Here is a 24,490-nt window from a genome sequence, read left to right as displayed (position 1 = left end):
CTTAGGGTTTAAATACACACAAGAGAACAAAATCATAGATAAAACCACAGAGGTCAGAAGTTATTAATACCATAGAGAAACAACTGAATGCTCCCTAAAATAATTCCCGTCTGTTCAATCCCCTATTCACATGTGCTAGTGCAAGTGTTTTGTGGCTGCAGAGTAAACAATTCAGAAATAAAACCTGTTGAAAAACACAACCTTTTTTTCTGAGTAATTCTTTCTATAACCTCATTCACTACACAGCCACAAACACCCGCGATGCATTCAATGAAGTAGTTACATTGGATGGGAACATGTAGCAAGAAAGAGAAATGCTGCTTTTGGTATTAAAGCTACCTTAAGGATTATTTTTGTCAACAGCTTTTGGCTGCTATTTGACAGAAGCCAGAGGCAATCAAACTGCTGTTTGCCATGATCCTACATTCTTTCTCTCCTGGATCTCTATTGTTGCCTTGAGGCCTTATTGGGTGATGGGCTGAGCTGTCTCAGGTTGCCAAGTCACCAAAACCTTACTTAACCTAGTCTCCTTATTGTTACTTGACTTGTTTCAGTTCAAGGACATATGTCTCCCACTCCATTTTGCCCAAAATTTAGATTGATTTGACAATACAAAGAATTGCCAGGTAAAATATATGTCTCCTCCCCTCTCCTTAAGCAATTATAATAAAAATCCTAATACAGGTACAACTATGCTGACAGAAGACTAAGATTGGGTTGGTTTTTTTTCAGTTTATCTAATTATGTACAGAAGGTGGCAGAAGAACTCCTTTGGCTGGCATATGCTTCATATATCCCAGGAGATCTGAGCCAGTACAGCTATTCTGGAAGAAACACTGCAGCATCAGTGTCAGCTAAAGCAAAACCCACAACTTCTCCAAAGCAATCAAGCCTAAAAACAAAACAAGCTCTGAATTATATTGTTTTAATTAAAACAGATCAGAGCTTATTCACCATGGGAACTGTTTGCACTCAGAGTGAGCAGCAAAAATAGCATTATACCTTAACTTGTCTGATCTTCCCATCACCACATGGCTCAGAATAGTATGTACAATGTAAGTCTTTGTTTCTTTATTATAATTTGCAGTTCTCAGCAGATACTTTTCATACATTCCCCGTCATTGGCCTGCTCCCATAATGTGATGTTTCTAACTTCTAAATGCTGTTTTTTCCTAAACTAACAGATTCAGGGTTAGGAAAAGGGCTAAACTGTTATTAGCTAAACCAGAAATTAATTATAACTCAGTCATAGCCCAATCCAAACTACACTTCAAGAAAAAAGGCATTGATTCAATACCGATTAAATCAAATTACAATACCAACAATTATGCTTAGTTAAATACTTTCCAACACTACCTAAACTAGTGTAATTTCCTTCTGTGGTTCAACTCTGGGCATACTAGGGATTTTCAAATCAACTAGTGGTGACTCTCCAACAACATACAAAAAATGACCTGAAATACACCATTTTGGTTTTTTTTTCAGCTGGCAAGTTATTGAGAAGAACAGATATTTTCTTGAAAAAATATAAGATGTAACTGGAAAAATTCAGGAATAGACAGGAAAACAGCAACACAGGCATCTTCTTTCAGATTTAGTTGTGCTAGTGAAATAGGCTAATGTCTTTAACTATCAACCTGTGCTGCCAACTTCCAGTCTGTGAGGAACCTAATAATATGATCACTCTTTTAGTTCAGTTCAAAGAATGGTAGCACCTACTTAAATTGCCTCAATTACAGTTTCTAATTCTAATAAAGATAAAAAATGTTTAGGTTGCATTTTGTGTGAATGTATTTCAAGAGCAGTGCCACCATTTAGTGCACACTGCCCCTTCTTCCTTGTTGGCTCTTCCAGCAGTGTACCTGAGCTGTGAGTCAGATTAATAAAAGTATCTCTGGTAAAATAACTTGTCAAGAGGAAGGTCAATTTTTAACCTGTAAAGCCAATGTAGTTTAACTTAATATTTATTACTTAAACAAGTGAAACAAATCCAAAAGGAAAGAACAAAGAAGACCAAATTTAAACTATGCAATAACTTGGTGAGTATGGCAGCTACCTAGGAGGTGGATTCAAGTTCCTCCTCCAAAAAGGAAAAGCAAGAATTTGTGTGAACTCTACTATATCAAGCAAATATTTTTAAAAAGGTGTTTAAGAAGCAAGAGTGATCTCACTTTGGAGCATATCTCATTGTGCCTATTCGCCACCAGTTAGCACATATCCCTGCAATTTCTTTGCTGCTTCTACAAAACTCCTGTCAGATGCTGAGCAAACTTTTCAAATAGGCAACAATTTGTGCACCCACCTTTTCTAACTGAAAAGGCTGAGATGACTCGCAGCCTTGCACTCAGAAGGTTAATAAGAAATTACATGTTTTGTGTACTAAAAGAAGCAAACTGAAATAAAATAATAAATTAACGTTCAGTAGATAAGCCAATTGTACTAATTGAGCAACTTTACTCCATTTATTTCTTGATGTTCGAGTCTGATTTTACTTTATTAGCATTATTTCAAAATCTTGTTTCCAATGTAAAGGAAATAATACTTGAAATAACTTCTTTAATTCTCTATAAAAGCTACCTGTTTTTACATCACTAGTTTATCGTTAATTGCTCTGTAAGGTTGCCAAGGTTGACATAAGCACCTATCAGCGCTTTTGCAAACCATCCATTGGGGAACAGCAAGCTAATCTGAGTTTCACCTAAAGTTTAAAATCTTTCTTTCAGTTTGACATCATGTGACTAAAGGATTATTAACTACTGCTCCCAGGAGACAGACTAAAGCATACTTAAACCCTAAAGTAACTTAATTTCACACTTAATGACTATTAAAAAGTCAAATTTTATGTGATGGTAATGCAGTTTTTAAGCAGATAAACTATGATAGTGTTATAATGCTATTTAGCTTAGAAAAAAACACAACTATAAAACAAAAGTATGTTATTATTCTGTATCAGGGATCTTACCTTGCTACAGCATACAGAGCATAGACCATAAATTTATCTGCTGTGTTCTATACATTGCTAGTGCTGTATTGTAGGCATTCAGCAGTTATGATCCCTGATAGCTAACTGAGAAGTTTTGTTTCTCTCAAGAGAAGCAGGTGTCAACTCAAACAATGTGTAAATTGCTGTTTTCTTTGCTTTTCCCATGATGCCCAAAAGCAACTCCTGTGAAAACATCAATATGTCTTACTGTAAGGACACAGCATAAACTGCTCAGTACCAAAGACAGTGACATCTTGCATTTCTTTATGCCTTCCTTTCCATATATCTTTAATTTTTTATTTAAAAATTCGCTTAAGCTAAATGAAATGTAATTCCAGACTGAAACCAAAGTGAAATGGCATATACATATGTAATTCTAATTACCTACTACTCATGCATTAGTTTCTCTACCAATAAGGCCTTAATGAGAGCTGAAATCCACAGCAAGTTACAGAGATCTAAGTTAAGGTTTCACAGCACCCTTCCACAGATATATTTTCTTCCCCTTTATTTTCTCTAGCACTCCTACTTTTTCACCCAGGAAGCAAGACAGTTTAGAGAAATTATATTACCAAACCAAACAAAAACCTCAAAACTTAATTTCAGCTGAGTGGGCATACCAACAAGTCCCAAAGTTGACAGTGTCAGTATGAAAGGATGAAAATGTGGCTGACAAGGAAAATCATTGAGCATGGCAAGTCTCACTTAGATCAGCATATATTGCCTTAGTGTTGCATCCTCAGTGCATTGGATCGAAAGCCAGTTAAGAAAAAGCCTGAGTAAATCAGCCCTACTATATGTAATGATTTTCAAATTCAGCCGCACAAAAAGATCAGGCAAACAAAACAAAAGCCTTCCAAAAAAGTGTGGAAATCACAGGACAAAAGCTTTATCATCAGCTGATGTGAGCTGGTGTGGAAGGGTTTAAAGTTTTGCGTTTCAAATAAAGCAGAGACAGTAAAAAAATTATCCTAACTACAAGTTTGCTATACTTTCACGAACAGTATTAGTTATTCAAATTCTGTACCTAATTTTATTGCATTTTAATACATGTTCTATGATAAATGGGCTGCTATAAAGTGATAGTATCTGCTGCTTGTAACAAAACTTTGCTGTTCTGGAAATTTTCAGAAAGTGAACAGAGGGAGGAAACTCAGAAACACATTTGTTTAAACAGTTACCAAAAAAAGTCAAAAAAGCTTTTCAACATGAGTTTTGATAAAGATGGTAAAATCAGCTGTCATTTTTATTTTCCATGAGCCAACAACAAAAATGTATTTTTTCAGTGAAACAACTATTTTAGTATTCCAGGATCAGTATTAGGTATCAGTGAATTGAGTCTTGGTTACATCAACAAAAGTTTTCTATAAGTAGGTTTTTGATACCTTAATGCAAAATTCTGCATGTTTCCAATTAGCAACCTAGTCAATTGTTCTGCGTAAGTTAGACACTGGGCAGAAGTGCTATTTAGATGGAGTCAGCCCAAGGCTACTTCTGTTAACATTAATTCCCAATCCCACACTATCCTTTTTATTATTACACAAATAGTTCTGTCAACATTTGGTGAAGCAGATCAGGGAATTAAATTAGATTAAATATAACAGTACAAAAGAACAAGAATTTGATTTGATGAAGAATTCATTTGATGGCTACAAGAAACAGCTAGGTTAGCTTAAGCTTAGGCTGTCATTACCCCACAGATACCTGTAACGTAGAACAAAAACAGAAAACTGACTTCCACCTAGATTGCCACTTCTCTCTTCTTTCCTCCACAAAAGCTCTGAATGCATGTATTTTAAACGGCATTCAGGAAAATCAATGAAGAATTCTAAGAGAAAAAGAAGCAAAACTAACTCAATTGTCAGTATCATTCCAGTCCAATTTGATAGAATGGGATTCAATTAATAATTTATATGGATTCCAGAACTGTAAAGTTTCCCAGTTATATTTATTATCCTGAATGGATGCTAATAGGTTTATTGTTTTTTAAATCAATTACCTATAACACTATAGCAAGCTTAACTACCTTCAAAACACTTAAATAATAATGGATAAATCTGTTAGAACTTACACTCAACTCTGAGACATTTTAATCTTATGCCAGAATTTTGAAATATGATGCAGTTGCAATCAGCCACTAAAGCCCTGTTCACATTCCAGAAACTTCAACTGATGCAATTAACCCAATCCAATTGCTTAATGAAATAAATAACAGAGGTTAGCCAAGGTTGTGTAAATCCTGATGAACTCCTACTACATTACAATTTTAGACAAGTACAAAAAGACACTGTTACTTGTTTCTTCACTGTAGAACTTTGGAAGATAAAAAAACTCCCCAACAACTTGCACTGTAAGAGATTTAAGCTGTTTATAAACTAGAGCCTGGCTGTAGAGTGACTTGCTGCTGCAAGGCAGACCTGAAGATTCCCTTGTTGATTTCCAAGTAACAAGGGCTCTGCACTAGAGGTAAAAGACTTAGGCTGCACTAGTTGCCACTGAAGGACTCTCAAATTATTTTTCACATTTGAGTGAGAATCACATCTCTATGTGACTAAATACTTGGTATCAACTGAAAAGAAAGTTGATACATGGTGTATTATGGAACTGTTACAAAATATAGAATATATTCTGGAATTCCATTTTATTAGTCATTTAGCTTTTGTAATATCTGAGCATTTTACCACTCAGAGAAGGCCCTAGGACCAAAAAGCTTCTAAGCTTTCAACTCAAACCTGCAGCAATGCCAAAGCTGTAGAAGTCAGAATTCTCACCATTAAGCTTGCTAAGAAAGATCTATACTTCCTGCACCCAACTGGTATATTCTGGTATATATGCCCTCTCTCTTACACCAGTTCTGGCAGACTACCAAGGCATTTCAGCACATTAAGCCAGCAGAAAGCTATCCATGTTTTATGGTTCAGTTAGTTTCCTGCCAGCTTAGGTATGGAAGGAAGTGGACAAAACTGTTACATCAAGCAGTTTGACCAGCATAGGCTGCTTTGAAACCACCACCTTACGGCAGGTTACAAATGTGAAGTTTATCAGCCTCTCCTGGACAAGTATGAAGTTATACAATGCCACTGATTGATATGCACAGGCTTCAGAGACCACCAAAAAAACCAAACAAACCAAGAAGAGCTGTATGCTTCCCGTAAGGTTTTGTCTATATTGGGTTGACTTCCTCACCTACCTCCTTTCGAAAACACACAAAGTAAAATTCTGAACAAGATTAATGTTACAAGACAAAACGTGTTACCACCATTCCACCAGTTTAGAACCTTGCTGCATCTTTTCTGCCTTACATGAAGTATAACAACAGCTTTTAAATTCTGGTTTATAACCTCTCTGCTGCCAAAACCCTGCACTGAACTAACAGAGAAATGTGTCTCGATCCAAATAACAGAAGTTCAGACAGATTCATTTTAGTAGGCCTCTAATATGGCCAGCTCTTTGCAGATGACATTTATGATACTTGTACTTTCTATGCAGAACTACACATTCAACTCTTATAAAGTTGTACCACAGATTCATAGATTAGTTTGGGAACACAAGAAAGCAAGATGGCTTACAGGCAAGTCTCAAGATTTCTTTACAATGCACATCACTTCTTCACTTAGAAATATACATTCATGTAAGAGCTTGACATGGGTGGTTGTTATTCTCGCCCTTAGAATGGTCCTGGCATGCGTTTTATCAACATATGTGCCAAAGTTAACAAACCAATTAAAGCAAATTAGTATCTAGTTAAATAAGTATCAATACCGTTATTCAATTCATTCAATGTCCATTCACCTTTATCTTTACTATGGTGATGCACAAGGGTTTTTCAGATCATTCTCACTAGTGGTTAAAACCAGTGTTAACATTAGTTACCATGTACAGACTTCCACACAATGACAGCTCGGGCAAACCTAAACTAGCACTGTGCTGATTCTGTCTTTGTCTTTTAAACCACTCTCAGTCACTACCAGAGTTGAGCCCATGAACTGGCTCAGGGAGTTGTATCAACAGCAAACTCACTCAGTATAAAAGCATGAGTCTTTTTCTGCCAGGTTAACTCCCTCTGAATTGACCAATCTGAATTTATCAGAGCCCACAGAACAGGGGGAGCTGTGAGATTACATGGCTGAGAAGGCTGGGAGATGAAAGACTAACCCTTTAACAGAATTAAAATGCAGAAATCTACATAAACAGGTATCAGACTCAAATTACTTTTAGACATTATGTTGGAGTGACAGAAGTAACAGTTTAGCTCAACTGACGTGAAATTCTTATCAGAATATGTGGGCCAGAGTCTGAAGAGAAAAAAAGCTGAGATTTCCTGGGCAGCTAAATGCATCTAAGAACACCCACTAGCTTTTATACCTTCTTCTCACACTGAACTCTTCCACAAACTGGTTGCTACAACAGCGGAAAAATGTTTCAGTTTTTAAGTTGGCTAAAAAGTTCAAGTGGCTGGGATCTGAGAAACACAAGGGAAGTGAGTGGTAGGAGTGAAAAGCTGGAAGCTTAATCCATTCAGCAGCAATCATTAAAACAATTAAAAACTTTATTTTCTGCTGGAGTAGAAACCTGAAATACAGGGATAAGCAAAGACTGAAAGCAGGCCAGTGATGGAGCCTGACATGCACAACCAGAAGCAAAGAAGGGAGAATAGGACAAAAAGGAGCAAGTCAGATCATATGTACCAACTACCTCCTCTAACCATAGTACAAATAAGACCTAAGTGCAATTCTGTAACTGTTATCTACCCAAACTACCTTATTAAAACGAAAAGAATGCAGATGAACTGTACCATGCTTTCAAGACAATTATGTCTGTACATTCAGAGTTAACTAGACTTATCACCCCTTTAGCAGAAATGTGAAGAGTAAGTAGGTATGTGCCAGAATTTTAAAAGGATGGTAGTACAGCAATGGCTTTCATTGGGCAGCTGGCAGTCAATTACAATGAACTGGAGTAAACAATGATGTGCAAATACTCTGATTGAAGGGCATTTCTGTTCCACCTACTCCCATTTACAGTTGAATCTTTACACTGAAAAAAATTATTGGCTTTGGCTTTTTTTTTTATACAGGGAGATAACAACATTTGCCTGTAGTAACTCGTGCATAAGGAAAACTCCAGAAACCAGAAGAAGTTCACAGTCATCTGCAGTTCCACCACCAAGCTGAACTCATGTCAGGAATGGATATGGAAATGTCCATGAAATAAAGACCATAGATTAAATATTCCTTCTTACTCACCTTTGGATCGAGTGGAGATATCCATCCCCTCCACCACCTCCTGCTCTGCCTTTATTTCCTCTTCAGCCAAGCTGCAGGATTCAAAAAGGTGAATTAGAATAGTTACAGATTGTGTTATCCCCATGTCTAACTTCATGTATAGACTCTCAACATAACACTGTCCAACCGTATTAAAAGTTCTGATTAAATGAAAGGTCTGCTGATTGCCAGAGTATATGTTGAGCACGCAGAGAAACCATCTAGGTAAATGTATGCTGCATGTTATAACTTTAAAGGTAACAATTTCATCCTAATGTTAGTCTTGTAACACATACTGAAGATCATGTCATTGTATATATGATTTGCATGTGGCAAACAGGAATTGTATTCCTTGTAGCCCCTAATCTAAGGCCTCTATAAAATGTGTGGACAGATGCCTGCTAACATTTAAATACTCACCAGCACCAGTGGAAAGATTAGCAGAAATAACAGATTTAGCAAAACAGAACAGCTTGCAAAATTAGAAGGTAAAATGCAGTTTTCAAAACTAGTAAAGAAATCATTTCAGGTGTTTTGAAACTAGACTGTGTAACAAAAAACTGAGTATTTATAATTTAGTGGTAATACAATTCCACAAACTATTAAGTATAATAGTTGTTAATAAGTTGTTACTACTATTCAACTATTTAATCTTACACAGAGTTTTAATTTATTCCAGGCAGGATTAAATTATTACATAGATAACAAACTATAACTGATTTCCTGATATTCTGCTTTCTTATAGTGATGTGATTCCAGGAAATAACTCCACAAATTTGGCTAGTTAAGTCAGTTTTGAAAAGGAAGGGGGAAGGAAGAGAAAAAAACTAGCATGAATATTGAGTTACACACCAGTTTTGGAGATCTGACTATCATTAGATGAAAGATAAAAGAAAATATTATGTTGAAGCAAGCCCAAATTCAAAATGATAGATAAATGAGGTTGTAGTGCCTGAAGTAGGTATCACAGTTGTCCATTAACACCAGAGTACACCAGCCAAGTGGGATTTAGATCTTTTCCTCTGTAGTGATAATTTACTGTCTAGCCTGTTAATATAAATTGTTGCTGATACCAGTTTACATTGATATGGCAGACTGTAAACTGCTGATTCTATGGACTGGACTAAGACTTCACTCAGTCATCCAAGAGGACAACTAGAGACCTTTGCTTTAGCTACTGTGGATAAATCTGCCCGAGAAAGCTAATCAGAGCATGGAAATAACACTGAAGACTTGGTTATGTTTATATGAGAGAAGCTCTTCAGCCTGACAAACAGTTTATATTAGCATGAGCTTTGTTACTGGTATAAGTTAAAACAGCTTCCTAAACAAAGTAAAACTTACCAGCAGAAGGACTTTTTAGTCTGGTATTTGTCAAAACTACTTTTAATCAACTACCAGCTACCAGGGGGTTGGGTTGCAATTACTCCCACACTTCTAAACAGGATAGTTATGTCAGCAAAAATTTTAAATAAAAAATAACCAAGTTCAATGTACAGAATACCCAAAGCCAAGAAGATTCATGAACTCCAGGAATCATTATTCTTTACTTGTCTTTTGTGTGTAGCAATAAATTATAAATTAAGCTGTTTAAAGTAAAAAAACACTGATGAGAAGCTCTACCAGCATCCAACCTCCCATCTTTTAGACTATGCCGTTAATTTCAGTAGCAAGGAAAGGCATCCATGTGGCCAGAATTATGGTAAATGAGAATCACAGTTGACCATAGCACAATGCGTCTCATATTTATTTTGCATGGGCAGATTAAATGCATAACACAGCTGACCGTACTACAACACTCACCGATTTACTATGCATGGGCAGATCAATTATACTGCACATTTGTTACACCCTTTCCCAGAGGGCCTCCAGCACAGGGGAGCTGGCAGTGTCTGCAGACACCAAAACAGTTCATGCATCACTTGCCTCTGCCCATTCCCTTTCTTAAGCAATGGAAAGGGATGAGCTCACTGGATGATTCATTGTTCTCTTCCCATGTTGCATTAGTTTTCAATTCCCCTCCCTCTCATAAAATCATATTTCATTATCACCAAACTGTAACAAAACCCGTGTTTTTAAAACAACACGTATATATACCTAATAATGCACACAAGTAAATTTGTAATAATACACATGGTTTTAACATACAGATCCAGTTGCAGCCACAGAGTAGGACATACAAGTCTATGAGACTCAGGTTGAAGACTTACGGTCATTTAACACAAGTTGCTAATAAAAGGAATAGTTTCCCTGGTCCCTAAGTTCATGATCCAGAAATCATGTTCATTTTAACTGAATCAGTTCTGTGATCTTGCTCACTGCACAGCTGGATGTGCAGAAAAGAGGAAATGGGAGTGTACCACATGTGGGGAGGGAGGAAAAGAGTAATATCCTTTCAGCAGTGGCTCACATTTAAGCTATATTAAAGTAATCATACCGTTCCAGACTCATCCATATATATATTAGGTGCCATTTTGTCCAAATCACAACCTCAAGGGAACATGATACAACAAGAAAGATACAGTAGTTCCTACAAGCAGTATTAAAAGACACAGGGTTGAGAAATGGGATGTAACAGATCAATACAGCAACACAGTAGCAGGAACTGTTCCCACATCCCTGACAGAAACAGCAGGGGAAGGTAAGAGCTGACAGAAGGTGCTCTGCAGCTGTGGGCAGAGCTGCCTACAGCCTGCCCAAGCCTACACTGCAGGGTATTACAGGTCAGGACCATGTATTAGGTACAGCATATGAGATTTCTTAAGCTCTAAATCTGCCTCTTCCCATCTAGTACGCTTAATTTAGGAGATTCAGCCAGTTTCCTCCATCACCTTTTTGAGTGTTCTGTCTAAAAGATCTTTAGACAAGGAAAACACTCTTCATAAGCAGTTCTAAGACAAACAAAGTATCTTGACTTAACACTTCTGATACATCCCACAGAAGGTGGCTGAAGACAGCTTTCCCAAAGATTTGAAGTATAAATGCACAGTGAAAATTGCAATCACCACTTGACACCAAGGTTAATTTCATTATTCTTAGCAATGGATGTGCATATATCCTATACACACTGTGTCATCCACAACTAAAACAAAATTCAGCAGCTATCTACTAGAAAATTAAAACTGAGCCTTAGAGGAATAGATTGTATCTCCATATTCTCTATCATAATTAATTTTGCTCAATCTTTTAAGGACACAAACATTTAAGTGCATGTGAGAAATTCATCGAGATTGTTCTGAAAAAAAAACCAATGCTGGGGGGACACAGTTAACAACAGTTAAACAGCACACTAAACATAGCTATAAAAGATTTAAAATTCACAGCTCTTCAGAAGCATCTCCTATTGTTTTATTTGCTGTAATGTATTATGACTTGCACAACATGACATTGTATGAATGGAGGCAGTGATGACTGCAGTGGTAATCTTTAAGACTCAAGTTTGTAAATACATGCTAGTAATTCACAGCAAGTTTACAGTAACTTTTCTAAAGCTGACAGATCTTTTCACCTTTGCACCTTCCATTAATTATAAGCAGTATTCTGAAAATGCCTTATAAAGCACAAACTTCCAAATGCAGAAATTCCATTAGCAAAAGATGTCAAATAATTCAAGAAAAACAGGTTTGTAATGACAGGTACCTTGCCATTACCCATAATAAAATAAAAATAAAATTAAAACCAACAGCAAAATAATTATAGACATGCATCTAGTTCTGTGGAAACAGAACTGTGTGCTCAAGTAGACCATACTAGAGAGTTTGATTTGAGAATTCATTTTTTTGCAGGGCTTAGAGCTGTTATTTTAGACAGTATGTATTACTATCATGCATGTGTGCTATGAATGTGATGCTCTGAGGCTGCAGATCAGAAACTATGCTGCTATATCCTTAAGTAGATGAATACAATAAATACACTGTCATTCTGAAAGCTACTTTCCTTTTCTCAATAAGATGAATGAATATAGAGGAACGTATTTTAAGAACACAATTGAAATTCAGGTTTTGCCAGTTTCAAGTGTCAGTTGAGTAGAACACCAAATAATCATTTAAAACTTCCTTACTCATATTGACACAACTTACAAACAAACAAACAAAAAAAGTAATAGTTTTCTAAAATGTTAAACAAATTTGTTTCATACAAATTAGTTTAATATGTCTGAACGAGGGGAGAAAATGTTATTCCTTTGGGGATACTTGGGAATAGAAAGAAAAAAAAAAATAAGGATTGCAATCATGCAAGATTTACTGATGCTTAGGCAAAAATGCAAAAATAACTTGGCAGCCTAATTTTAAAATATGTTCTCTATTAAACTGAAGAGAAGGTGGGTTTCTTATATGAAATGCAGTTTTTCAAATTTCAAATAAAATGCTGACTTTTCTGTTTAGGATAAATCATTCTTGTACTAGTAGTAATACTTACCAGAAAAAAAAAGTACATATACAAAAGTATTTAAAGCTGCTCTAGCCTATATTAAGTACAAATGAGCAATTAAAAGTTGCAGATGAACTACTGCACCCTGACATTTAACCAAGAAAAACTGACAGATATGGAAAACCACTCAAAACAGCTAATGCCCAGATACACAATCTAGATCTACATTAGGGAACAGACAATAATTTAAAATCAAGAACTATATGTTTAAGGAATCCATTTTTCCTTTTAACTAATAGAAAACAAAATTTAAAAAAACTGTTTTAAGATTATAAGCACTAAAACTGAATGTCATCCTTATAATTCCTGCCTCTCCTATACCACATTTGTGAGCAGCAATTCTAAATAATTATTTCAAAGAACTGCATTCAATAAAAACCTGAAAAACATATTTGCATGCCATTGCTGAATAAATAGCAGCTTTGTATAAGCACTCACCTATAACAGTCTCTTACTCATCGGTAGCTATGCTATTTATGCAGGATTCTTAAAATGGCGTCTGACAGCACTGCACTGCCTCACTCCTGTACTGTAGCTAAAATGGTAGCAAGTTTATTCAATAACAGTATCTCTTGTTTAAACAGCAGTGCTACATATGAAGCAAGCATTTAAATATCAGAAATGGTAAAGTGTGACAAAAGGACACCTGACATCCAAATGTTTAACTAAGAAGGCACAAGATAGAAAGTTTGTGAAGTCACAGGTTACTAGGGAAATCACTCAATTTTAGATTCACTCTCCAGTTTGAGCACTTCATACTTTAAATTTTCCTTTTGCAAAACTCCCTGCAAAATGCTCAGTTTATATTAAGCAATTAACGTACACAATACGCTTGCTCAGATATTTACATACAGTAGTGTTTAAGTTAGCTACCTCCAAAAACAAGCAGTAAATACATATTTATTTAATATATAGAACATTTAGGTGCTTTTTAAAAACTTTACTCTTATTCAGTATGCATTCAAAATACCTTCACAAAAGAGAAAATCAGGGGAGAGGGGGAGATTCTTGGTGTCATACTGTCTTTAAAACTGTAAGTATACAGCTGAGGCCCAGGCAAGGCAACCAGAAGAACTATAGATTTTGCATGCTAAAAAAATAATTTAAGATCATCCTTGAATGTAAAGGTTTATATTGGCTAAATTAAGGACACTAACATGCTGCTACAGCATGGTTTTAACCTCACCATTAAAAAGATGCTATGACAATTGGCAATAAAGGGTTAACATAAGAATGACAGACAACTTCTGTCAAATAAATAAAACTCAGTTCCTCTGTAGCTATTTCTAAACTGGACTTTAATCCACCTATACAAGACATGTTTATTAATAAATACATTTTAAATACTTTCTACATACAATATAAAGGGCCAAGCTTGACGGTCCACTACAAGAGTTTTCAGACACTGGTTTACAGACCCCTCAAATCCAGTGTACTACTAAGGGGTCTGCAGACAATAACTAAGTATATCAAACCTAGTCTAACAGGCTTAAATTCACTATAATGGGATTCATGTGCTCATGGGGAAAATACTAGGGATCCACCAAAAAAAAAAAAAAAAAAAAGAAAATCGCTGTATAATACATTCCACATGGGCAAAGGTTATGTTCAACTTCCAAGATAATTAGGAGATTCCAATTAATATCCTGAATTATAGACAGAGGAGGGCTTTTACTGAGCTTTACCACCCTTTAACCAATTATTCTAGAGTGGCACCATTACAATGGAAAACTGACCATGACCTATATAACTTCTCAGCAACTGAATCCACACAGCCAATATACTTGAAAATGAAGCAAAAAAGAAAAAAGGAAAAAAAAAGGTAAAGTGGTTTCACAAAATGGAAGACAGCTCAGGAAGATGAGCCAATCAGAGTTTGTGGATATTGATATTAACTGCTAAATTTGCAATGTAATCAACCTATTTATGATTTTTGAGCATGAAGTTCATTTTATTACTTGCTTGCTTAGTAGAAATGTAGGGTTTCCCCTGCATTTCAATACTCCTGCCTGATGTGAAGGGGGGAAATGTCACATTTGGAGTGATTTAAACTCTACATTCTTTCCATTCTCAGTATGTTAAGTAGTGTCATTTGTTAAAAGAAACCTCTTTTACCTAGCACTATTTAGCTTCCAACAGTTTGATTCTAAAGAATGAAAGAGGCATGTAGCTTTTAAAAAGCTACTCTTTTCATCATTTACAATCCAAATCACTCCTTTGTTTTCCCCCATTGCGTTCTTTGTCCAGCTAATTACAAAAGTAACTGGATGTTAGCACTAAATAACAATGGCTAATCATATTCATCCTGGGCAATTCAAATTACTCTTCAGTAGCCAGAAAACTTAAAGTGCAATTATACAATTAACTGCTAGTTACATGAGAATCATGGCCATTTGCTACAAGCTGAATAAACCTCAGCTCCATTGCTTCATATGCATCCCGTCTAATTGTGATATTAACAAGATCCAGTCCTGTAAAACCTTGGGTGGAGAGAATATATAAGGTATGTCATTTTTCCCTGTGTCTGTCACTTAAACAAACCCCCACATTCCATTTGTCCTTAACAGTAAAAAAAAAGGCCCAGAGTGCTTCTTATTATGCAATCTATAAAAGTGAGTGATAACATCATACCTTGACAAAGCACCAAAAATATATGAAATTCTTCAGCTTGGCTGAATTTGCTTTGCTTAGATGGAACAAAGATGGTAGAAATTTCCAGAAGGCCTTTCTCAGTCTTGCCACTGCAATTGTCAATCTTTAACCTACCCTCTGCTTCTATTGGCTCAAGTACCCCTTGGAGCAGCGCGATTGGGCTGATCTGTAAAACAACACTGTTGTCCCTACCTTACCTCAGACATCTTGCTGCAATGCAGGCATTTATTTTTTGTGAACTATAAAAGAATTATATTTGAGTGATCAAAAATAGTGAACTTTAACAGACCCACGATGCTATGTTTCATTACATGCACAAGGGCAGCTTATACAAATATGCTTCACTGTCAGCAGTGTCTGGAGGTACAGATCTGAAACAGATCCTAGCTTAACAAAACCTGTGGGAGCCATTTTAACACAAGCTTTCTGATTGCAGATCACTTGCTCCTGCTTCCTCATATTAAGCAAATTTTATGTTACACACTATTTAAGACTGAAAGTAAACAGCTAATGTGTATACTGCTAGGAAAATTATGTCCAAATGTAATTTCTGTTTTTAACAACCGAAGAACAGAAACCAGAATAACTTCTTAACTGTGTTAGCACTTGTATGTATGCTGAAAAATGCATTAAAATTGCATCCAAAAATTCTATCACATTAAACTCAATGGTACAACCCAGCAGTGCTTGTTTCAGGCTGCAAACTGAACTAGACATTCTTATAATCTAATCCGAGGCGGGAGTGGGGGGTAGGGGGGGGTAGAGGGGACAGCTTGGGGGGGGTGGCCCTTTTAAGCAAAGTGAGATATTCAAAATAAGATACTCATACTGGCAAACAAGTAACCAGAGGTAAATTGCTATGTTCCAGAATGTTATCAAATACGTGGCAACCTTCTGTAAAAGTTAGCATGTAACTGTGCCTCGGTGCAGTCATTAGCAAAACTAGCTTAGCTCAAAGTTCTTTCTTACAATCATGACTGTGTGTGGACTGCTAAAACAAGTGAAAAATTATATTAAAAGCGCAAAAGACCATCTTTTCTCTGCTTTTGTAACAATACTGGTTATCACTGAAAAACAACTTGTTAAAACAAGCATGCAAGCACTACCATTAATATCTTAATAAAGAGCACAAAATGTTCTAAATTAGTTATAAATCAAGCAAGTTTGTCTGAGATTATATTTTGTATAGTATCAGAAACATATGCTCATTGAGCATTATTTACTTCATAAGGTCACTTCATTGCTGAGTACTAGCACTTTCATCACACCTCAAAAGCCTAAGGAACAACGAAAATGCGCTTTACCCTGCAAACACGGCAATTAATGACCTTTGAACAAACAGCAACTATAATACTTTTCACTGGCCTGAGGTAAACGGGAAGTATAAGTTTCAAATTTTAGAGGTAATTTATAAAAAAGCTAAGTGCATTCAAATTAGAACAGTTTACATGTACAAATCTCTCAAAATGGACGCTAAGCAAATCCGATTTTTTTATCTGACTAACCACTAACATTACTTCATCTACTGGGCTAACCAACCCAGTAAAAACAAAATGTTTGGAAAACTATGTAAAATGTTCAGAGAGTAGCATGCTGCTTACTTACCAACTGTTCAAGCACCCATCTCATTTTTCCAGTTAAGAAGATACAACAGGCTGGCAGATTTGGGAATTGATCAAAAAGGAATTTCTTGAAATAATTACGTAGCATTAAACCAAAAGTTTAGGAAAAAAAAAAAAAAGAAAAAACAAAACCGGAAAAAAACCAAGAACGAACAACATGTACTACTGTCATGAACCACACATGATTTTATATCCTCTGGACTCCACAACACAGAACTGTGGCTGATACAGTGTAAAACAAAAAGGCACTGATAAAAGGTACATTATTTTATTTGAACTACGTAAAACAAGAAAGCTAACAGTTCAAAAACATTTTCCATAAAGAGTCACATTTGTAAACAGATGTACTGCTGCATTTTATTGAGCAGCAATCCATTTCCAAAATCTGCAGCATAAAAACTCCCTTTTAAAGGAACAAAATATTAACCATACACTGTCCCTCAGAAAGAGAAATACATTGCATTAATTACTCCTGCAAAAGAAAAAAGGTTCAAGAATAATTTTAAGTTCAGATAAGCTGCATAAAAAACATGATGCAACAGCACACCACCACCTAGGCCCAATATCTACAATCTGCCATTAGCACTTTTTGCTAATGTCCAGGTTTTTAAAAATCCCATATTTTCTCAGAGATAACTTATCTTAGCTATTCCATTCACTGTTTAGAAAGGTAAACTTGCCTGTTCTTCTGTCTGCCATTATCCCTGCTTGACTCCCTGTAGGGCAGTTAAATGCATCTGCTCCCTAGCTTCCATTTTCTCTTCAGCAGGCATGTGACACAACAGACAATAGTGCTGGCAAACTGCTCAGAGAGAGAAAGCTTCTTTGGAATACCAGGATCTTGATAAACTCTAAAAACACCATCCTCCTGTGAAGAAGTAGGTTTGCCAAGGTTTTGCCAGTCTGCAAAATAAAGCTGTGGCTAATGGCTACTAACCATGTGACCCAAGAAAGCAAATTTAAACAGTTCCAACTTAATAAAGTGCTGTGGTGTGAGTTTTGCACAACAAATCACAGAGAATCACACTCTTAACCCACAACTCATAGGTCTTAGAGAAAAAAAAATTTAAAAAGTAAGGCTTACCTCTGTGGATGCATTGTTAACACAGTGTTATGTCAATACTTATAAAACATGGAGGACAGGCTCTCAGTACTCAGGCAGAAAGGGCTTGGCACTTCAGCTTGATGATCTGTCTTCCTAATAAAAGCTAATCCCGGATTGGCTACTTTGGTAAATCTGAATGTAAAGCTTCAGGGGATTGGCTGAAACACTTCCTGAGCGATTATCTTTGTGCAGCTCTGGCAAGCAGGAGCCATCCTGTGCGTAGAGAAGACAGGCTAAGCTAGGCCCGTTTCAGCAAAAGAAACTTGAAAAGGAACCCCAAATGTGCCCTCCCGGTATAAAATACACAGATTTTCAAGCAGAGGGAAGTGATCGCAAACTGCCTGCCAGAGCAAATGTGTCTCAACGTGCTATAACTGAAAGCATTTGGGTATTTTAAACCTCAAGGAGGAAGAGTTCACCCAGGTCACAAGCAATTCTTTATGAACAAAAAGCTAAATTCACTTTGCTGATAGTTTGCAATGTGCTGCATGAAGAAAGCAAGGCTACGGAGGGAGAGCAAAACATACTGAAAGTGAACATGCACAGGAGGGACTGAAAGTGGTAACTGAAAATTCTGAATTCTCCTGTTCTAGAATTTAAATACATTAACACCTACCAGAGCATACACTGACAGTGTGATTTCTTTCAATACTATAAGTCAAGCCATAAATAGGAAAAGCTTAATGTCTCATTTGCACAAAAACTATTGTACAGTTGAAACTGCATTATCACAGAGGGTGGCTGTCACTCAGTGCATGCCCTCCCTGTTTATAAAAACGCTGCAGAGCTTAACCAAAAATATCAGTAACACCCCAGAGACTGTATTCTCCAGTTCCCTCCTCCCCTCCCCCCGGCCCCCACCTTTCGGCCTGCTCAGGCTGTTACACAAAAATCTGACTTCCGTATTAGTCGGCTGCAGCTGCAGTTTCCTGTCTATTAACCCTGTAGGACTTGGTACTTTTTAAGATACACTACAGGCCCTAAAAAGACGTCCTACGTGGCAAGTTAACTATCTGCTTTCACAAAAACACGAACACAGCTATTCAGATGTTTATGCTTTATCTTTCACTGAAATTCTGCAAATGAAACAAAATGATAAAACGGCACGTAAGCAACCAGTTTGATCCTGGGCCAATTCCCAAGCATTTGATTAAAAAATGGGATTCAGTTCTCTTCCCTAATGCAGTGAAAGTGGGAGGATTTATTGCTTTGCCAGGAAGGAAGAAAACCTGAAGTCCAGATGAAGAATTTAAAGATCAAATATATTTACAAAGGCCACAAAAATCCTTTACATTTTTGTTAAAAATCTTGCATCTGTATTAGGTAGCTCAGCATTATCATTCTGGAACCGTGAACAAATAAAAATGGAAAGAACAGATGAAAAGGTGTTTCTGAAGCATACTGCATATTGGCAAAGGGTTATTTATTAAAAAAAAAAAAAAAAAAAAACAAAGAAAACTGTAAAGGAAGAGGTTTCATATTAAAAGAATAGTCACTAAATAATGATCTAAAATACCCAAAGCAAAATAAACATCCTTCCAATAAAGCATGCGAGATCAAGAACGGCGCAAAACAGATTATAGAAAGCCCTCTCCCATAAATCAAGGCCGGCTGCAAACAGAATATGCACTCTACCTTTACTCAAGTGTTAATGATCCCAGAAACAATCGCCACAAATAAAACTGTTACCCTCCCAAAGCTCCAACCAGCACCTTTCATAATACAACTACTTTACCACATAAACCTCTCTGCTTGAGAGCCATGACTCACAACTATGCAACTCAGTAAAATTAATAATCCTGCTCTGCATTGTCCCGTACTGCATTCAGATTCTTTCTTGAGACATCATTGTTGCAGGAAAACCCTGTCTATTAACCCTGTAGGACTTGGTACTTTTTAAGATACACTACAGGCCCTAAAAAGACGTCCTACGTGGCAAGTTAACTATCTGCTTTCACAAAAACACGAACACAGCTATTCAGATGTTTATGCTTTATCTTTCACTGAAATTCTGCAAATGAAACAAAATGATAAAACGGCACGTAAGCAACCAGTTTGATCCTGGGCCAATTCCCAAGCATTTGATTAAAAAATGGGATTCAGTTCTCTTCCCTAATGCAGTGAAAGTGGGAGGATTTATTGCTTTGCCAGGAAGGAAGAAAACCTGAAGTCCAGATGAAGAATTTAAAGATCAAATATATTTACAAAGGCCACAAAAATCCTTTACATTTTTGTTAAAAATCTTGCATCTGTATTAGGTAGCTCAGCATTATCATTCTGGAACCGTGAACAAATAAAAATGGAAAGAACAGATGAAAAGGTGTTTCTGAAGCATACTGCATATTGGCAAAGGGTTATTTATTAAAAAAAAAAAAAAAAAAACAAAGAAAACTGTAAAGGAAGAGGTTTCATATTAAAAGAATAGTCACTAAATAATGATCTAAAATACCCAAAGCAAAATAAACATCCTTCCAATAAAGCATGCGAGATCAAGAACGGCGCAAAACAGATTATAGAAAGCCCTCTCCCATAAATCAAGGCCGGCTGCAAACAGAATATGCACTCTACCTTTACTCAAGTGTTAATGATCCCAGAAACAATCGCCACAAATAAAACTGTTACCCTCCCAAAGCTCCAACCAGCACCTTTCATAATACAACTACTTTACCACATAAACCTCTCTGCTTGAGAGCCATGACTCACAACTATGCAACTCAGTAAAATTAATAATCCTGCTCTGCATTGTCCCGTACTGCATTCAGATTCTTTCTTGAGACATCATTGTTGCAGGAAAACTGCCAAGCCACCCTATCACTGTGCTTAGGTTTCTTGTGTTTTAGGCTGCAGCAGCAGATTAACAGCCTAGAGTATAAATTCTCATAAGTAATTCTGGAGTCCCTGCTGGAAGCACTTTCCCTTTTTAGTTTTGGCAACGTTTTTCAGGGCAGGGAGCAGGAAGACTCATGGATTACACTGGCAGTTTATTCTGTTTTAGGAATGTAGCAGAAACTAGAAAGAATGCTGCTATAAAGGGAACAGTGTAGCCCACTACAGCAGCAAGAACACACTGGAAATGCATGACATTCAAGTGCATACTTGCATCAGTGCTAACAATTCAAACCATTCAAAATAGGTTGCTTTTTAATTGGCCTATGCCACTCCGAGATATCACTCCCCAATATACATTTTTTTATTCCTCCATGCAGTGGCTGTGAGGATTGTCAGTCATTAACATTTATACTCATTGTTTGACTGATTTACTCTCATTTTATTCTATTAAAAAACCCCATAATCCTAATCCCTGTGAAGTACAGCGAAGGTGCACAACTAAATACACTGGATTTGTCAATGCTTTGTGCTAACCAAGATTCGACTCTGGGAATGCAGTAATGTTGGGGCTGACTGGGAACACTGCCAAACTGACACACTTGGACCAATCAGGGAGAATCAGCATGCAGCAGACTGTTAGAAGCAGCCTTAGAAAAGGCCTAAGGTCCTACTCTCTTGATTAAATACACTGGATTTGTCAATGCTTTGTGCTAACCAAGATTCGACTCTGGGAATGCAGTAATGTTGGGGCTGACTGGGAACACTGCCAAACTGACACACTTGGACCAATCAGGGAGAATCAGCATGCAGCAGACTGTTAGAAGCAGCCTTAGAAAAGGCCTAAGGTCCTACTCTCTTGATTCCAAGGAAACGGTGGCCAAAATGCAAAAAAAATAAAAATAAAAAATTTTAATAATTTACTAACCCCCAGTCATTAGCAAGAACAAAAACCTAGAAAGTATATTAGACAGAATATAACATTTGTATTTATCCACTAGGCTACTCTGCTAAAATGGACAAAAGAATTCTGTCAGGAATGAGAAAGGTAAAAGCTTGAAATATCTCTCATTTTATTGCTACATATATTTTGTAACAGGAGGTACATGCCTGGTATAATGAAACACAGGTACAGCTGGAAAATTCAAAGATTTTGTCTGTTAAGTCACAGTGATTGCATGTCCTACTGCAGCTCGACCAAGACAGTCAAACAGGAGTGGTGAATTTTTCGGAGAGGGATGGGAAAGAAAGGTAAAGAAAACAAAGAAGGGAGGGAAGGCTAAAAGCTTTGTTAAAGCAAAGAGGGGTTCGAGAGATTAGTGTTTGTCCTTTTCAATGCCTTGGAGATGCTAAGAGAAAGCAGGTAAGTTAAAAAAAAAAGGCTAAAGTAATAACAGTAATAAACAAACAAAAATATAAACAAAACCCCAAACAAATATATGAAGAAGTTGTATTAAGGGCTTGTAGCTTGGTGCTGGATTTTCAAGTAACTGATTTACAACCTTAATTTCTAGAATACAACCATGAACCATTTTAAATTTGTGTCTTTCATTTTAAGAGGTTTTTTCCACCTTTTCTCCTTTATCCTGAATCTGACAAAGTATTAATAACTGCTTAAAGACCAGAAGATAAGGCTGCCATCTAGATAAAGAAAACAACAATAATTGTCTATAAAAGCAGTTTCTGAATTTTTAAAAGTAGACTGGATGCTAAAATTAGAGACATGCCTGAGAAGGTTGGTAATTTTGTAAAGTATCAGAAAGTCCTGGAGAATATGTTTATGCCAAGCAGGTAACTTATTTGCCCGTAAGCCTAAAAGCTTTTGTGGCCAGATGCATGCCTCCATTTGTTCTTCTGAGCAATAGCTTTAAATACTTTTGGTTTGCATTACTTGTTCTGGATCACAACAGTCACTTGTTTTGCAGATTAAAAAGCTGATTTTGTTTGTAATATACATTGAATATCTGGTGCATTATGGAAGTTTCTCTTGAAAGCCATTTTCAGTATGCTGTGCAGCTCTTTCACTTAGATTTCATGTTCAATCACCTGCCAGAAATACAGGGGGGTGGGGGGGGAAGGGGGAAAGCACCCTTGAGACCTTTCCTTCAGCAGTAGCATTTTGAAAGAGGTGCTATAGCCTCAGTTATCTTAAGACAATAGCCCATATATTTCAACACTTTCACCCTCAGTTTGAACCAGTATCTCCAAAATTTTGAACGGCTGGGAGCTGGGCTGTTGGGTATTGTGTATAAAACAGGATTTAAATTATTGTATATCTAAATCATATGCTCTATATTAAAAGCCTAACAGATAGAATTTATTTCCGATTTAATATGCAGCTGAATAGTTTTTCAGTTACCTGGAAAGCAGCTGTGAGACATATGCAGATACACTGCATGTCAGACCAGAAGCACATCTAGCATGCAGTTGCACTGCACCTGTGTAGCAAGTGCATTTATCCTGCCTACTCTGTGGTAACACAGTAGTGAATCCAACTCACTGCACATGCAAGGCCTGTGGCTATGGAAAGGTATACCCTGCATGAGAACTAGGTACAAAATCCTGAAAGAAGCCTGTTTTTCACCAAGGGATTCTACTGCCCAGAAGTGAGGCATCCTACATATAGCACTTATTCTGACATCTAGATCCTTCCCAAGAAAATAGAAGAACGTCTCTACTGTTAGAGATTAATTTTTTAGAACCAGGTGTGGGTAAGTCTAAATTTTGACCTATTATTATGGTTTCATTTTATCTTCTGATTTTTCATATTGTCAATAGTTATAGATTTTTATTTTTTTCAAATAGAAGCTAATTATTTCACAGAAGACTCCAGTACCTAAGTCTCACAGCAAAAAGCAATGGAATTACAAACATATTGTTATTGCAGTGCTTTTTCCTCTCTCCTATGCTTACATCTTGTCACAACCAACTGCAAATTTAGACTGTATCACTCTCACTTTTAACATCCTTACTGCCCCTCCACACACTAATTTTGAAGTTTGGCTTCAGCTTTAGGGATCTGCATATTCACACCTTTCTCCTCCCCATCTGCTGTTCCAATTGCTATATTAATCTAATTTTTGTGGCTTGTCTCTCATTAGCAAGTAGTTCTTTTTTCTTCGACCACCAATGTGCAGTAAAATCACTTTCACAAAGGCTTAACCCATAGTTTCGTCAACTTTTTTTTAATCAGGTGCACTACTTGAAGCATCTCACCAGTCCTTCCAGCCACAGCACTCAGCTCGATCACACTTCTAGCAGAACTGTCTGTATGGTTACACAGATAAGAGAACCAGTGAATCAAGTATTTACTGTGTTAATTTTAACCCAGGAAAGGCACCAGTTCACAATATTTCACAACACTGGTGCCATATCGATTGTAGTGCCATGTGAGAGAGTAGGAGTGAGCAGCTCAAGAGAATTTAAATCGTTACTACCACTAAAATATTTGTGAAACTATGTGATCAAGCATCCATGTTTCCACTGTATTTGTGTTATTAACTGTTTGCTTCTTGCCCAAGTGATGCTGTAGATCTGTCCTTGTCTCTTCAATCTTATGAAAGGGAAGAAAGCAAGTCTTTGAAATATAATCATGTCTCTGAAAAGA

At 36.7% G+C, this 24,490-nt stretch overlaps 1 protein-coding gene across 1 annotated transcript in view; it reads right to left on the bottom strand.

Annotated features, from left to right (window-relative positions):
- The window catches only part of ZMYND8 (zinc finger, MYND-type containing 8), a 46,228-nt gene extending 28,081 nt beyond the window's left edge, over positions 1 to 18,147 (bottom strand). The window contains exons 1-2 of the mRNA XM_009998677.1: positions 18,037 to 18,147; positions 8,230 to 8,300 (exon numbers count right to left, since the gene is read on the bottom strand). Of these exons, the coding sequence (XP_009996979.1) occupies positions 8,230 to 8,300; positions 18,037 to 18,050 (85 nt within the window). The 5' untranslated portion in view covers positions 18,051 to 18,147. The remainder of the gene's footprint in view (positions 1 to 8,229; positions 8,301 to 18,036) is intronic.
- Positions 18,148 to 24,490: the final 6,343 nt, after the last annotated feature.

This window comes from Chaetura pelagica, unplaced genomic scaffold, assembly GCF_000747805.2.
Source record: "Chaetura pelagica isolate M959 unplaced genomic scaffold, ChaPel_1.0 scaffold275, whole genome shotgun sequence".
Lineage (NCBI taxonomy): Eukaryota > Metazoa > Chordata > Aves > Apodiformes > Apodidae > Chaetura > Chaetura pelagica.
The sequence above is the reverse complement of the archived record's forward strand: the minus strand, read 5'-3'. Positions and strand labels throughout refer to the sequence as shown.